The sequence below is a fragment of the Rattus norvegicus genome, chromosome 8, assembly GCF_036323735.1.
Source record: "Rattus norvegicus strain BN/NHsdMcwi chromosome 8, GRCr8, whole genome shotgun sequence".
Lineage (NCBI taxonomy): Eukaryota > Metazoa > Chordata > Mammalia > Rodentia > Muridae > Rattus > Rattus norvegicus.
Window position 1 is genome coordinate 118,025,165 of NC_086026.1, and position 15,619 is coordinate 118,040,783.

Genomic DNA, 15,619 nt, shown 5'->3' on the forward strand with positions numbered 1-15,619 from the left:
CCGCCTTAACTCTGCACATGCCACGGCAGGAGTAGGGCGCACCGACCCACGGTCACCGAAAATGAACCGAGAGGCATATGGACGTCCGCCCGACCAGGATTTAGGGTTCTACCTGGGGCGATGATAGAAATGAGGCAGCGGCGAGCAACACAACACCGGTATGGTGGGATCGGAGGCGGGTGTCGTTCTGAGTCGGATCCACTCTGGGTGCAATCATCCAGGAGCTAGCCAGTGGAACCTGGGGCCTTTAGGGGTCGGAGCCCGCCCATCACAACTGAGCTTGGCGGTGCCCAACCACAAGCTTCCCAGCGGCGCCCCCTAGAGGCCACTAGGGCTGTATGTAGCCTGGGCCTTTGGTTGGGGAGCCCCAGCAGCCCAGTCCTAACCACCACAGAGTGTACACTGAAGACTAGTAGTGTGTAGGGTGGAGCGGTAGACTGTACTAGCCTTAGGGCCTATTTGGACCTTCTTTACAGAAAAGCAGGTTATTTCTGGTTAGATCTGAGCTGAGGATGAGCTCAATCAGCCAGATGCAGGGAGTCTCTGTCTAATGTACTCTGGGCTCCTCTGAGGCCTGGGTGACTATAGCCAACACTGTGGTCATGTGATAACGAATTGTTGTGACAAAGACCCACCTGTAGTGAGAATTCTGAAATTTCGATTTCTTTAAAAAAAAAAATCAGAGAAATATTACAGGGCTATGTTTTTGTTTTAACCCCAGGTGTGGAGATAACGGGGTCTGCTTCCCAGCAGCAGACTATGGTTTGCCTGTGTTCTAGCAAAAGCATGGTCTTGCCAGCTGCAGATGGTTTCTGTGATTGTGTTGTGTTTGGAATTCTTGGAACTTGAGGGCCCTGAGGGATGAGGCGGGTGATTGTTGGTCATTGCGGGTGGGGTGGGGAGAGGACTTTGGAGTTTGTTAGTACTCAAAAGAAATTAGAGTCAACTCTCCTCCCCCCTTCTATCCTATCTAGTGATAGGGGTTGAAACTGGGGGATAAAGAGTGGGAAAAGAAAAACCCGCAAAGTACAAAGACCACTTGCATCCACCTATCTCTGATTGACACCTTGGCTCAGCCTATCTTAGGAGCATTCTGATCAGCTGAAGCCCCGTGGCAGATCTTGCCTCTGCCTTGCTCCTGCCTCTGCTCGATGCTTTGGACCCTTTTGTGTACAGTGTTTAGCTTCATTTTTCCTGAAGTAGATCTTGAGGCAATGACACAAGTGTGTGTGGCTAGTGTAGGAGGTGAAGCCAGGAAGCACCCTCAGAGGAGTAGCAAAAGACCAAGGAGAAGCAGCCAATAAGAGAGGTGCCGTCAGTCACCACTTCGAGTAACGGTGACCTTGGAATTGTGGGAAGTGATTAGAAACATGGGCCTTATATTGTTACTGCTCCCAAGAGCAAGGGGACCTAAGGAACTCATTTTCTCACCCCCATGGATCCTACATTGAAAGCTGTTTGGGGGTATTAATGCCTTTGCTTGCCCAAATTTGTGGCGGCCCAAACTGTGGATGAACCCTTCCTTATGACTAAACAGAGCCTACAGCTCTCTCAGGGATGGGCAGTTTGAAGTGGAGCACATGCCCAGAAAAGATGGTGTAAAGACTGGCCTCACACTGCACAGACCCTAAGAGGTCTCTCTACCGTCCAGTGCCACATCTCCCATCCCCAGGTTGCTCCTCACTTGGGGCTCTGGTATACAGCCCACAGGGATAGCCTCACATCCCCCACTGTCCCCTTTCTACGCCCCCTCTGCTTTCTTTCCAGCTGTTAACCACTTACAAGCATCTGCTTTTAAATGTCTCCCAGCCTAAGTCAAGTTCATGTCTTTCTGTTCCCCCTGAATTCTGAAGCCGTCTGTCCCCAGACACCACTTCCTGGTTATCTGCCACCTCAGGCTCTTGCCGGTTCTTCCTACAAATTGTTTTTGAAGCAGTTGCAGTTTTTGTTTGTTTGTTTCTAGACACGGTTTCTCTGTGTAACAGTCCTGGCAGCCCTGGAACTCGCTTTGTGGACTAGACTAGCCTGTAACACACAGGACAGAGACCTGTCCTCTGCTGCCTCTTCCTCCCCCTCAACCCCAGTGCTGGGATTAAAGGCCCCCAGTGAAACTTTTCTTTTTGCTTCTTTGAATCGGGGTCTCCTGTAGCTCAGGCTAGTCTCAAACTTTGAATTTCTGATTCTCTCCTCCCAAGTGCTGGGATTACAGACACTTCACCTTGCCCAGTTTACCTGTGAAGAAGCTCCAACTCAGAGTATGCTAGACAAGTGCGCTACCAATCGAGCTCTGTCTCCAGGCATCAGATTTGCTTTTGAAAAGTCACCACGTGTATTAGTCCGCATTCTCCAGGGAAACAAAACCAACAGAATGAATGAGAACCACAGGAACTTTAGACAACAGAAAGATGTTTGCAGGGTAAGAGCACTGGCTGCTCTTCCAGAGGAACTGGGTGTGGTTCCCAGCACCTACATGGTTGCTGAACTACAATTCTGTGGGATCAGAAACCCTTTACTGACCTCTGCAGGCACTGGGCATGCACATGACACACACGTACACATACAGGGAAACAGTCATACACATAAATCTTTTTTTTTTTTTTTTTTTTTTTGGAGCTGGGGACCGAACCCAGGGCCTTGCGCTTCCTAGGTAAGCGCTCTACCACTGAGCTAAATCCCCAGCCCTAAACATCAGGCATTCTTTTTTTTTTTTTTTTTTTTTTTTTTTGTTCTTTTTTTTGGAGCTGGGGACCGAACCCAGGGCCTTGCACTTCCTAGGCAAGCGCTCTACCACTGAGCTAAATCCCCAACCTGAGCTAAATCCCCAACCATACACATAAATCTTAAACAAACATTTAAAGTATAAAAGGGAGTTTAATAGACTGGCTTACATCCTACAGTCTGGGTGCTTCAACCAGACTGGCTCTCTTCACACTGGGCAGGCTAGGTGACTTCGTTCTGGAGTCTGGGTGTCTCAGGAGTTGCAATCTGGCACTAAGGGCCTAAAGGATTCCTAGAGAAACCACTAGTCTTCCATCCATATAGGAATCCCAAAGAAGCTAGGTTCTGATATCAGTGAAGGAATAAAGTGGCAGAGGCAGCAATGGTGACAGTGGTGGCAGTGGTGGCAGTGGTAACTATAGGGCTTTGTATGTTTAGGTGGGCAATTCTATCTTATCAATTGGATCAGATGTGATTGTGTTGTGTGTTCTTTCATGTAGCTACTTAAGTTTAAGAGAGTGTGGGGCGGCTAGCGACACTGAGCCACCACAGAGTTAGGATGTGTGTTTCTGGCATGATGACAGCCTGCCTTGGGAACTAGATGGGTTGAGAGATTGCTGCCAGGCTCAGAGGGAAGCCGTCGTCAGTGTGATATGGGATAGAGCAGAGCAGGTGAGATGCTTTGCTGACTGAGATGAAGATATCTACCAGATATCTTGGGGCACTGTGGTGCTGGACCTAGTGAGGGTAAAAGAAACCATTTTTTTTTATAATTTTACAACAACAGGTAGCAATGGTAACAGTGGTGGCAGTGGTGGCAGCAATGGTGGCAGTGGTGGCAGTGGTAACAATAGTGGCAGTGGTAATGATGGCAATGGTGGCAGTGGTGGCAGTGGTAGCAATGGTAACAGTGGGCCATGGCAGTGGTGTCAGTGGTGGCAGCAATGGTGACAGTGGTGACAGTGGTGGCAGTGATAACGATGGCAGTGGTGGCAGTTGTGGCAGTGGTGGTAGTGGTGACAGTGGTGACAGTGGTGGCAGTTGTGGCAGTGGTAATGGTGGCAGCAGTGGTGGCAGTGGTGGCAGTGGTGGCAGTTGGGGCATTGGTGGCAGTGGTGACAGAGGTGACAGTGGTGGCAGTTGCAGCAATGGTGACAGTGTTGACAGTGGTGGCAGTGGTGGCAGTTGGGGCATTGGTGGCAGTGGTGACAGAGGTGACAGTGGTGGCAGTTGCAGCAATGGTGACAGTGTTGACAGTGGTGGCAGTGGTGGCAGTTGGGGCATTGGTGGCAGTGGTGACAGAGGTGACAGTGGTGGCAGTTGCAGCAATGGTGACAGTGTTGACAGTGGTGGCAGTGGTGGCAGTTGGGGCATTGGTGGCAGTGGTGACAGAGGTGACAGTGGTGGCAGTTGCAGCAATGGTGACAGTATTGAAAGTGGTGGCAGTTGTGGCAGTGGTGACAGTGGTGGCAGTGGTGACTGGTGGCAGTGGTGACAGTGGTGGCAGTGGTGGCAGTGGCGGCAGTGGTGGCAGTGGCGGTAGTGGTGACAGTGGTGGCAATGGTGGCAGTGGTGGCAGTGGTAGCAATGTGCTGCTGTTCTGGATCTGCTTCCCCACCATTCACTGCATGATTGGCCCGAGATAGCAACCAGTGGACCTTAGAGGGGAAACTGGAATAGCTGGATGGGAAGAGACCTCAGGCAGCGATGGCAGTGGTGAGTTTGACAAGAATAGACTCTTGGGTGACAGCCTCAGTAGACAGCTCATTTAATTGGGAGAACGAAGGCTACTTGACCTTTGTGAGCATGAGTAGGAGCCTTTGGGGTCAGTGTACATCATTGGCCAGGGCCAGGGCACTGGGATGCCTCATAACGGGGCAATTGCAATTGCTGCTAGACATGACCTTATAAGGAGAGTGGAAGTTTAACCTGGCTACCAATAGCAAAGGTGGGGGCACAGGGCTGAGGGAGGGGCGATCCTACTCCTGCTGAGATTTCTGGGGTTAGGCACACCTTGAACCCTCTCTTGCTCTGGGCTGACTCCCACCTCCACCCTCGTCTGGTCCCCATAGTTCCCCGGCTGCACAGCAAGGGTGGCAGTGGTAATAACAAGCAGTGGCTACAATATACGGAACTTATTAATAAGACACATGAAGAAGGCAGAACCCAAAATCTTTCCTGTCAGACCTCCTTTTGTCTGGGCAGCCATGAGAAAGAGTGTCCACGTTAGAAATGTGCTTTCAGCGGTAGAGCGCTTGCCTAGCAAGCACAAGGCTCTGGGTTCGGTCCCCAGCCTCCCCCCCCCCCCAAAAAAAAGAAATGTGCTTTCTCACAGTGTGTCCAACTGTTTACCTCTCAGTTGACTCCACTTCCATCCAAGGGCCACCCACCATGGTGACACACACTTTTTTTTTTCTTTTTCTTTTTTTCGGAGCTGGGGACTGAACCCAGGGCCTTGTGTTTGCTAGGCAAGCGCTCTACCACTGAGCTAAATCCCCAACCCCGACACACACCTTTAATTCCAGCACTCCAGAGACAAAAGTAGTCAGATCTCCAAGTCTGAGAATAGCCTGGTCTATTGGGAATTCCAGGTTAGCCGAGGGCTGTAGTGAGACCCTGTCTCAAAAACAAAAACAAAACCGGGCTGGAGAGATGGCTCAGCGTTTAAGAGCGTTTACTGTTCTAGCAGAGGACCTGGGTTAGTTCCCAGTAATGGAATTGGGCTGTTCACCTGTGTAACTCCACAGGGAATTGAATGCCCCCTTTTGGACTCGATGGGCACTGCATGTTCACACACACACACACACACACACACACACACACACACACACACACCCCCCACAAACACCAAAATAAAGCCAGATCTAGTCAAGTGGACAACCAAGATTAACCATCACGACACACAACATAAAACTGGGCCCTGTGGTCTCTGGTCTCAAGTGAGATTTTGCAGGCTCATCAAAGCTTCACCCTCTGTGACCCTGAATCCTTGCTAACAGTTTGTGCCTCTTAGAATCTTTTGCAGGACCCCCTTACCCTTCTCAGAGAACAGCTCAAGACTTATTCTTGTGATTTAGTGAGATTCTGTCTCAAAGTGTGTGTGTGTGTGTGTGTGTGTGTCTGTCTGTCTGTCTGTCTGTCTGTCTGTCTGTGTTGGGGGCGGTTGAAGCTTCAGAGCTGACTCAGGTAGTCATGTGATTACGGTACAAACATGAGGATCTAAGTTCGCTCCCTAGAGCCTACGCTTTTAAAAATCCAGTGATGAAGTGGGGCAGTGGTGTCATACACCTCTAATCCCAGCACTCAGAAGGCAGAGAAGCAGGTGGATTTCTGAGTTCTACAGCGTGAGTTCCAGGACAAGCAGGGCTACACAGGGAAACCCTGTCTTGGAAAACAAAAACCAACAAGAAACAAAACAAACCCCAAAACCCAGGTGTGGAACTGTAGAGAAGACTCAGCAGGTAAAGCATGGGTCCTGGAAGCAGTGGGACTGGAGATGGGATTCTCTAGAACCCACATAAAGCCGAGTAGGTATGTAGTCTGCATGCAGCCCCAGAAGGCAAGGAGCATGGAGCCCAGTCTAGGCCGGTGATAAAATCCAGGTCTAGCCTGTGACTTTGTTTCAATATATATGGTGGAGAGGAGGCTGGTGACTTGGCCCAAAATCTGCCTGCCCCCAGACTGACAACCCAAGCTGGATTCCAGGAACCACTAGGTAGAAAAAGAGAACCCATTCCCAAAAGTCGTACTTTGACCTCTACATCAGTGATGTGTGTTAAGTTTCAATCCTGGGACAAATGACCGAGGTACCAATTTAACATATTAAAACTATTCGATCCCCAGCCCCGAAAAAAAAGAAAAAAAAAAAAAAAACTGACCTGGCCGCCAGGTTTCCCAGCATCCCTTAGTCCCTACCTGTTCCAGGGTATGGCTGGCAGATCTGCCTTCTAGCACCCCCCCACCCCATCTCTCCAGCTGGGCTGCTCTTGCCTATATAATCCAACCATTTTGGTTGCCCACCCTTTTTACCTTTTGCCCTTTCGCCTGCTGCACCTGGTTCTCCTCTCTTCCCTTGCTCTTCCCCTCCTCCTCGACCCACAAGGCTCAGGGGTGCATCCACTCTGGACTCTCCCAGATGTCTGTGTCTGTGCCTACAAGCTCCCTTTTACCTACAGTAAACTTTCTCCTCCACCATGTTTAGGAGTGGTCAGGTCCTTTCCTTTTCCTTTCTTGTCTTCATTCACTGTGGGTGTACGGAGAATGAAAACACCAACAAAATAAAAAGCCAGGCAGAGCGGTGCACGTTATAATCCCAGTACTGGGGAGGTGGAGGCAGGCAAATCCCTGATGCTTGTCCCCAGCCTAACAGTCCGGATGTGGAGCTTTAAAAAACGGAGTGAGTGTGATAGTATACACCCTGAATCCAGACCTGATCTCTTGGAGCTCAAGGCCACTCTGGTCTGTGCAATGAGTTCCAGACTAGTCAGGACTGCAGAGTGAGACGCCATCTCTAAACAACTCCTAAGTAACAATGACACCTGAATTTGTCCTCTGGCCTATGTACACTCATACACACACAATCACACACACACACACACACACACACACACACATACACAACACACAAAGACAACACACATACACACAGAGAGACTCCACACACACAGGAGAGAGAGCTAAGTGCATATTTACTTGACTAGCACACATGGGACCCAGTTTTTTTTTTTTTTTTTTTTTTTTTGGTTCTTTTTTTCGGAGCTGGGGACCGAACCCAGGGCCTTGCGCTTCCTAGGCAAGCGCTCTACCACTGAGCTAAATCCCCAACCAGGACCCAGTTTCATTCACCAGAACCCACATCGCAAAACAGATTTGGCTCTGGCTTTTCCAAGTAGCAAACCTAGAAGCTATTGTGAAAATCTTTCCCAAACTGTATCATTCTCCGCCTGGTCACCAGTTGTCTCCGCTAAGATGGATGTGGGGTCACCTCACTACTGACCCTAAAATGTCAAGTGGAGAGCGAGGGAGAGACCATGGAAACGCCTCGGGTGTCTCCCCACCTCCTCCTTGCTGTCTTGGTTACACTGATGTAGAGCCAGCAGCTATAAAGAACCAGGCCAAGTGACAACTGTGCTCTGATGAGTGTTCCCTGAGAGTCCCACATCAGATGTAACACCAAGACGCCCCTTTGATAGCTGGGTTCCCTTAACCTTCATCAGAGAAGGGACAGAGATAGAATGGACCTAGCCTCCTTGTCCTCCACATTGCTCTGACCTCTGGATTGCACAGTGCAAGAGAGGAATCTCCTGTAAGGCACATTGGCCTGCTACTATCCCTGGAGGTACCAAGCTCTACCTTTTCACAGAAGTGGCTTCTGTTTGCACAGTTGTGATTCATCCTGGTGTAGGCCCATAAGACGCTTTTTCTCTACCAAGACAAATGTTTGGAGGTACCGACCCCAGACTATCCGTAGACTTTGTGGTTCCTCTTGGGCACTTTGGTTACCCAGAAGATACCCAGGATTCTCCTGTCCGTGCCAAGGCTCTGAGACGTTAACAGGCACCAAGTGGGGCCTTGGGTATTGATGAGTAGAATGAATACTTATCTTTAAAGATGCTGGATCCCTTTGTATATACTGGGAAACAGAGAACAGCTGAAGGATCTTGCGGTCAAATGAAAAAGGAAGAAGACTGGTACCCAGCTCCCACATGAAGTACTCCAAACACTCTTTTTGTAAAAAGATTTATTTATTTATTATATATCGGTACACTGTCTCTGTCTTCAGACACACCAGAAGAGGGCATCAGATCCCATTATAGATGGTTGTGAGCCACCATGTGCTTGTTGGGAATTGAACTCAGAACCTCTGGAAGGGCAGTCAGTGCTCTTAATCTCTGAGCCATCTCTCCAGCCACCAATCTTGTCTACCTATCCCAAACTCGGGGACAGTCCAGATGCCCCAACTCCATTACCACGAAACCAAAGCTTTCCTGATGGCTCCTAAGCCAGACTAGGAAACATCTGGCAAGTGGGTCCTTTTGTAAGAGCTGTGGAACTATGGTAGCAAGGCCACCTTGATCCCAGCAATCCAGGGCTATGTAGCACAAACTGTCTCAAAAAAAAAAAAAAAAAAAAAAAAAGGAAGAAAGGAAGAGAGAAAGAAAGAAAGGAAAGGAAGAAAGGAAGGAAGGAAGGAAGTTTTGGAAACCATGTTGACTATTCATCTGAGGTCTCAGATTCCAAAGTTAATTTTGACCTGTGTCCTCAAATACTGCTGAGGAGTGGGCTCTGTAACCATCTTCTGTTGCCTACAGGACATAGGTAGAAGGACTGAGTTTGCAATCTCCTTGGCCATCAGATAGTGATTCTGGGCACTGTAAAGAAGGAAAAGTGGGACTTTGTGCCACTGAGCGCCCTGGCTGAGCCAGATCTTGGCACTACATTGTGCATACATACTTGAGCAAGTATATTCAGGCCCACATTGATGTGCTGTGACTTACAGACTGGACATCTAGAGCCCCAGGCTTCTGTGTATTACTTGCGCCAACATGTATATACCAGCTTTTCATGCAGTATGCCAGGGTTAGGCCCATTCTCAGAGAGGAGGGCCCACTGTTCTTTCAAGAAGTACTTTCGTGGTGAAACAAGGGGATTTTCCTGAGATACTCCTGTCAGGCACACTCCCTTTTGACCTTCTGATCAGATGCCAGAGAAAGAATCAGGTCCTGGGGTGTAGAATAGCCTAGACCTTGCCAGGAGTCACCTTGATGTCCTACACTATACGACTAGGACATTTTAGAAAAATGTCAAACGGCCCTTAGCCCAATCCTGCCGGGGCGCCTGTGACTTTTGCCATCTATGTGCGCAGGTTCCCATACTAGATCTTTTTTTGAACTTGTCACCTCCAAGGCCACCACCTCCAGGCAGCCCTCCCAGGTACTCAACCTGCTCCGCCCCCAGACTTGGGGGTGGAGGGGTGTGCTGAGGGTCAAGGGTCACCAGGAGGACCAGGTCCCGGAAGCGGAAGCGCAGTGCACTTCCGGCGCGCAGCAGGCGGCCATGTTGGAGCGGCGGAGGCGGCGCAGAGGTGCGTCCTGGGTCCCCGCGGCGGCGCCGGTAGGTTGGAGCCGCGGGCCTAACGGTGCTGCGGAGTGACGGCCCATGAGGCCACAGGGCGGCAGGGCGAAGGGACTGGGTGGCCGACCCTTCCCGGATCCTCATTTTCCAAGGGCTTGGCCGAGACACCCCACCCCCACCCAGGACCGCACCCTGGGGCTGTGAGGATCCTGTCGGGCTACCACTGCCCACCTTACACATTCCGCCGCCGCGACCCCGACTCCCTGTCGTCGTTCGGGCCCTGGGGACGCGGTCTTCCCACCTGAGGGCCCCCGATCCCAGTCTGCCTGATTAATACTTCTGTCCCCAGTCTTCTGTCAACTTCCTGTGCTGGCCCCAAAGGAATGTGTGAAGGCAAATCGGCTGCCGCCTCTGTTTACAAAGCTTCTTGAAATCCAAGAAGCACCTTCCCAAGGGCTCAGAATGACTTAGGCGAAGAGCTGCGTGGTCCCCGCCCCCCAACATAAGCGCCGGGGTACTGGGGTGGGAGGTAGGTCGTCCCTCTCTGTTCTACAGTTCACAGCCTACCCCTTTCAAAAATAAATAAATAAATAAATAAACAAACAAAAACTAAAGTCATGTGCAAGGATTGTACTTGGAGAGCATCCTCTGGGGAGGGGAGGTGCCTCAGACACCTGAGGATCCAAGAATGTTTCCAAACAAAGAGCCCCAGGGCGCTTTCTCTGGGGATAATGAAGACTGTGTATCTGCTCCATTAGAGCTGTGCAGAGCAGCAGCACAGACGGGCTTCTAGGCTCCAGGGACCTGTCTCATCCCAGCTGATCTTTGAATGTTCCAGTGCAGCTGGGGAGTTTACCTCTTGCCTCAAGAAGCCCTTGGGTGCTGTCAGGATGCTGGGTGTAACTCCTGATTGATGGTCATCGTTTCTTTAAGGAAGCATAGGGCGATTTGAGTGATCCCAGACAGCTGCATCTGTGCTAATCTGAGGTCTGTTGCCTTTTAAGCTCTGGTTAGGACAGTGCGGACCTTTAGTGGCCACTTGACCTACCTTCCTAGTTGGAGCCTTTGCCTGTCGTTTGTCTGCAAACCTTGGACTCTTGGTCTAGTTGCCTGGTCTCTTGGTTGCCTTAGAGATGTTTGCAACTGTAATTTTTTTTTTTTTTGGAGGGTCTGTGTCTTATATTGGGTTTGAACTCCAGGACTATAGCTAGGAATCAGGTCATTGAGTATCCTGTCTACAGACTCAGGTTAGCAGGAAATCAAACACCCCCTGCACTGGCAGCTGGATGAACAAAGGTGGGGTGGACATCAGATGTAGGTCTGGGTCTTTGGGCCTGTGTTCAAAGGCCTTCGTCTGTTTTCCTGTTATAGCCCTGGCCTTCATCCATACATTCCTGACACTTTTTTACTTGATAGCCTCTGCAGGAGCTGTTACTCTTTTTGCTCCATTCATACCTACTCCTTTTCTTTTTGCCACTCAGCCAGATAGGTAGAGGCTACTACTTCCAGGAGTCCTTCCCCAACATATTAGAAGCTGACTTGGATAACACCATATACTCCCAAGAACCTTTAATGGTAGCTGTGTCTTTACTTCCAGACTGGGCTCTTTGAGGATTGAGGTATTTGCCTATATTCCTGGGACTGCTATTTAGAAAAACAGCAAAACAAAACAAAACAAAAACAAACCACGTTGGTAGCACACACTGCTTGGGGGGCTGAGCAGCAGATCACTTGCACCAACCTGTTCAAGACCCGGAGCATAGCAAGCTCCATTTCAAGGAATAGAAAAAAGTGTGGAATTTAGCTGAGCTCTTGGCATACACTTGTAATCCTAACAGTCGGAGTGTGAATTTGAGGCCGGTTTGGACTATGTAGCAGGCTCCAGAACTATGTAGTGAGACCCTGTGTCCCAAACAACCAAGTATGGATGGTAGCACTTGCCTGTAATCCCAGCACTTGAGAGATATTGACAGAGGGGTTAGGGTTCAAGGCTGGCTTCAGCTGTAGAAGGAGTTGGAGACCAGCCTAGCCAATAGGGACTTTGTCTTAAAGCAAGAAAAGAAAAATGCCGTCTAATTAAAATGATGAACCAGATCTAAATCTCCACAGAAGCCCAGTGGTAGAGCAGATGCTCCGAGGTACTTTGAGTGTGTATCCCAAATGAACCAACATAGTAGAGGAGGTCAGGAGACCTCAGAGAGATCTGTTCTGGCCAGAAAGAGGGGGCCTGGCTCAAGCCACCAACCTTTTTTTAGCTCTGTATCTTGGTACCATTCTCATCAACTCTTTTCTTCTTGCTTTGGAGGTACCAAGTGCTGGTTTGTGGATGCCCAGGCAGATCTGCAGTGCCCAATGCCATGAGCATGGTAGTGCAGCATGTGGAGGAGAAAGCTGTGCATTCGTGGTCACGCATCTCCACAGCAGGGAAGAAAGCCCTGGAAGAGGCCCTCCTTGTGTTTAATCCCATGAGCCAGGATCTCAGTGCCACAGAGGCCCAGCTTGTGGCCTTCCTCCAGGGTCTTCGAGATGATGGCTTCCAACCGACCATTCTTCGAAGTGGGGATGTCTATGGTTATAGTTCATGTACAGCCAGCCCCCCCAGCCAGACAAAGCTACAAGCTCGTACCATCAACCCACCTGCCACGTCACTTCCTGCCAGGGCTCCCCAAACTGCTAAGTCAGTCCCTACAGGCCAGACCACCTTGCTCCCTGTGCCACTGTCTGGCAGGCTGGCTAAAGGGTCCACACCAGCCCTTGCCAAGCACACTACCACTAACCTGCTGCTGAGCTCCCTGAAGCAGTCAAATGCCAGCAACACCAGTGGTACAACAGTAGGCTTCCCTGCCCACCTCTATCCAGGCGTCTACCCCGCCATGCAGCTCTCTGTGGTCCTTGAAGCACTAGTCCCACTCAAGACTCCCTGCTTGGATGTTAAGCATAGGGCACAGTCATTGCAGCTGTCACTTGCAAAATCTTCCCTAAAACTGAGGAAAGGTTCAGGGAACCCACAGTCCAAAGCACCCAGAAGAATCACAAGCAAGGGCCTCAAGTATCTGACTAGCAAAGGCCCTGGGGCTGGTCTCCGACGAGGTGCTGGAACCCAGAGCAATGGCGCCCGAATGAAAGGGCGCTCTACCTTGGGCACCAAAACAGTCCGGGGCAAGGCACCTCGAACCCTGACCAAAGCTGTTTGTGCTCGTGCCAGTGTGGCTCCAGCCAAGACCAAGACAGTAAGGGTCAGGGCCAAAGTAAAGCAGGCCAAGCCCAAGGCAGCCAAAGCCAAAGCCAAGGCCGCTGCGCTGAGGGGCAAGGCCAAAGACAAGGCAGTCCAGGCCAAGGCCAAAGCAGCTCGGACCAAGCACAAGAAAAGGCCAAAGGGATATGTTCAGACCAGAACTGGAAGAACAAGCCTGAAAAATAGCTCTGAGACTGTGGGGCAGAAGAGGAAGAAGGCTGAGGAGACCAAAGGTCTTCCTCCTAAGAAGAGAGCACGGTGTGTACCCCGATCTAAGGCACGGCTGGGAACTGGAACAGCTAAACCTCAGAAGTCCCAGACCATAAAGGTAGACAGGAAGTGCTCAGACGATGAGGTTCGACAGTGTGCCCAACAGATCCTCCGTGTGAATCTCTCTCCTGTAGTATTGCTCCAGCCATTGCTGCCAGTTTGATTCCATACTCCCCGTCCTGGGTCCTTGCCACAGTACTTGGGAGAAGAGTTGAGCTGTCCTTGTGGCCAGCAGCAGTGTGCAGTGCTCACAACTGCAGCTTCCTGGACTCTGGGAACCCCCGGGACCCCTGTGGTCACCAACATCCTTTCAGACACTGAGGGTTTGGGTGGGGTGGGTTGTGGGAGGGGTGTTCTCATGGCTCAATGCACTGTGACTTGTTCTTCAAATTGTATATCCACCGTTCATCTATCATACTTTATACCTTTCCGCCTTCCGGTCTCCCTGCTCACCCTCCATGGTCTTATTGGTTGATTTTGGTGTGTGGGAGCTAGTGGCTGTCAGAAATCTAGCAGCAGGCTTGGAGAGAGTGCCCTAGTAGCTTGAAGCAGGTCATTAATTTAAATGATATGGTGAGGATGATGGAATGGTGCCCTCAGGCTTCTGGAGAGAGGTGGGGAAATTCTGGTGCTTGTTTCTGTGAATGTGTGAGAGATCCCAAGGGGAGGGGCAGAGACACTCCTTGAGTGTCCCAGTTTTGAACCAGATGGGCCCCATTCAAAATTGTTTGCAGCTCAGTGGGAAATGCAGCACCAAGCAGGTTTTTAGGCCAGGGAAAGAAGTCTTTGTGGTACTGCTCTCTAGAGGCCAGGCTTTAAGGTTTTGCCTGGGCTTTTCTGGGGGGAGGGGACGTGCTTAAAAGACTTGAAGTGCCGCTTTTCTGCTAAGGTGACCAACCTCAATTTTCCCAGTTGGTAACAAGAGGTTAGGCTGGACCACAAAACCTTCCTAACTGTCCAGAGACTTTTCTCTGTGGTAACTGGTGACAGAACCAAGGAGGCCTCTACCCTTACCTCAGCAGTGCTTTCTGACTGATTTCTACAAACTCTGTCTTACTCTGGAGTCCAACCTCACCACGCCCCCTAACATGGCCTGTGCACAGTGGACATTGTTGGTCCCTTCTGCTTTGGAGAAGCTGGGCCCTCAGTGGGAGCAGCAGTTGAGGCTGGAAGACCGTGCTTAGGTAAAGAGCGAGCACGTCATCCTTGTACTTGGGAATTAGAGTACGAGTTTGATGTCAGTATAAGCTACATAGTGAGACCCCCTCTGCCTGTCTTTGGTTGTTTTTTTTGAGACAGGGTTTCTCTGTGTAGCCCTGGCTGTCCTGGAACTTGACTTTGTAGTCCAGGCTGGCCTCAGACTCAAAGATCTGCCTGCCTCCGCCTCTGCCTCCGCCTCTGCCTCCGCCTCTGCCTCCGCCTCCGCCTCCGCCTCCGCCTCCGCCTCCGCCTCCGCCTCCGCCTCAAGCGCTGGAATTAAAGGCATGGGCTACCAGACCAAGCAAGGGGAATGGCTTACTGGTTAAGAGGATTTAGCTGCTTTTTCAGAAGACCCTGTTGTGGCTCCCAGGAAAGGCAGCTCACAAACGCCTTTTTCTGCCTTCAGGGGTCTTACATCTTCTTACGGCTTCGGTGGTCACAGGCAGACAAACACACATACAAATAAATGTTTAAAAAAATAATAGCACAACTGGACTAAGCAGCAGTTCTTTGAGAAAAGATGGTGTCGAGACTCTTGAACTTCAGTGATGTTGATAAACAAAAGAATCATGTGAAATACCTTCAATAAAAACGCACTGGCCAGGCTGGAGAGATGGCTCAGAGGCTAAGAGCACTGGTTGCTGTCTGTAGCTCCAGTCCCAAAGGATCTGACCTTGTCTGGCTTCACTGGGCACCAGGCAGATCTGTGGTTACATGCATGCAGGTAAAACACCTCGGTAGCCGGATTTTGGCTACTTTGTGGGTCCTTTTCTTCTTCCACCCTTTCGACACCCTAACACTAGATAGGAGAGAAAGGGTAGAAGGGAAAGGGGGCAAAGTCATCCTTAGACTACTTCCTGCTGATTAGGGGTGATGAGTCCCTTGGGGCAAGTTTGATCTTTGTCATCAGGGTGTCTAATTTCTTCTTTGCACACGACTTCTTAACAAACCTCGGCCAACAGCAGCCAACAGCCCACCTTCAGGCCTTAGCATTTATATACCTTCTGAAAAGTCCCCAGAATTCCAAACATCACACCACTGCTGGAGCACGGGGCAAATCATGGCTGCTGTGGGTGATCGGAAGCTGGTCCCACACCGGGGGCTAAACCAAAGCATATTCTT

General features: G+C 50.4%; 1 protein-coding gene across 3 annotated transcripts; it reads left to right on the top strand.

The window, feature by feature from the left end:
- The first annotated feature begins 27 nt into the window (after window positions 1-27).
- Ccdc71 (coiled-coil domain containing 71) lies at window positions 28-14,979 on the top strand. 3 transcript variants are annotated; one of them, XM_039081903.2, is made up of 3 exons: window positions 9,630-9,831; window positions 10,142-10,321; window positions 12,098-14,979. In XM_039081903.2, the coding sequence occupies exon 3, from the start codon at window positions 12,150-12,152 to the stop codon at window positions 13,458-13,460; it is 1,311 nt and encodes a 436-aa protein (XP_038937831.1). In that variant the 5' UTR covers window positions 9,630-9,831; window positions 10,142-10,321; window positions 12,098-12,149; the 3' UTR covers window positions 13,461-14,979. The 3 variants fall into 3 exon arrangements, with proteins under 3 accessions (XP_006243894.1, XP_038937831.1, NP_001020075.1); XM_006243832.4 differs by lacking the exons at window positions 9,630-9,831; window positions 10,142-10,321 and adding an exon at window positions 28-158; NM_001024904.1 differs by lacking the exon at window positions 10,142-10,321 and having other exon boundaries at window positions 9,787-9,831; window positions 12,098-13,692.
- The last annotated feature ends 640 nt before the right edge of the window (window positions 14,980-15,619 follow it).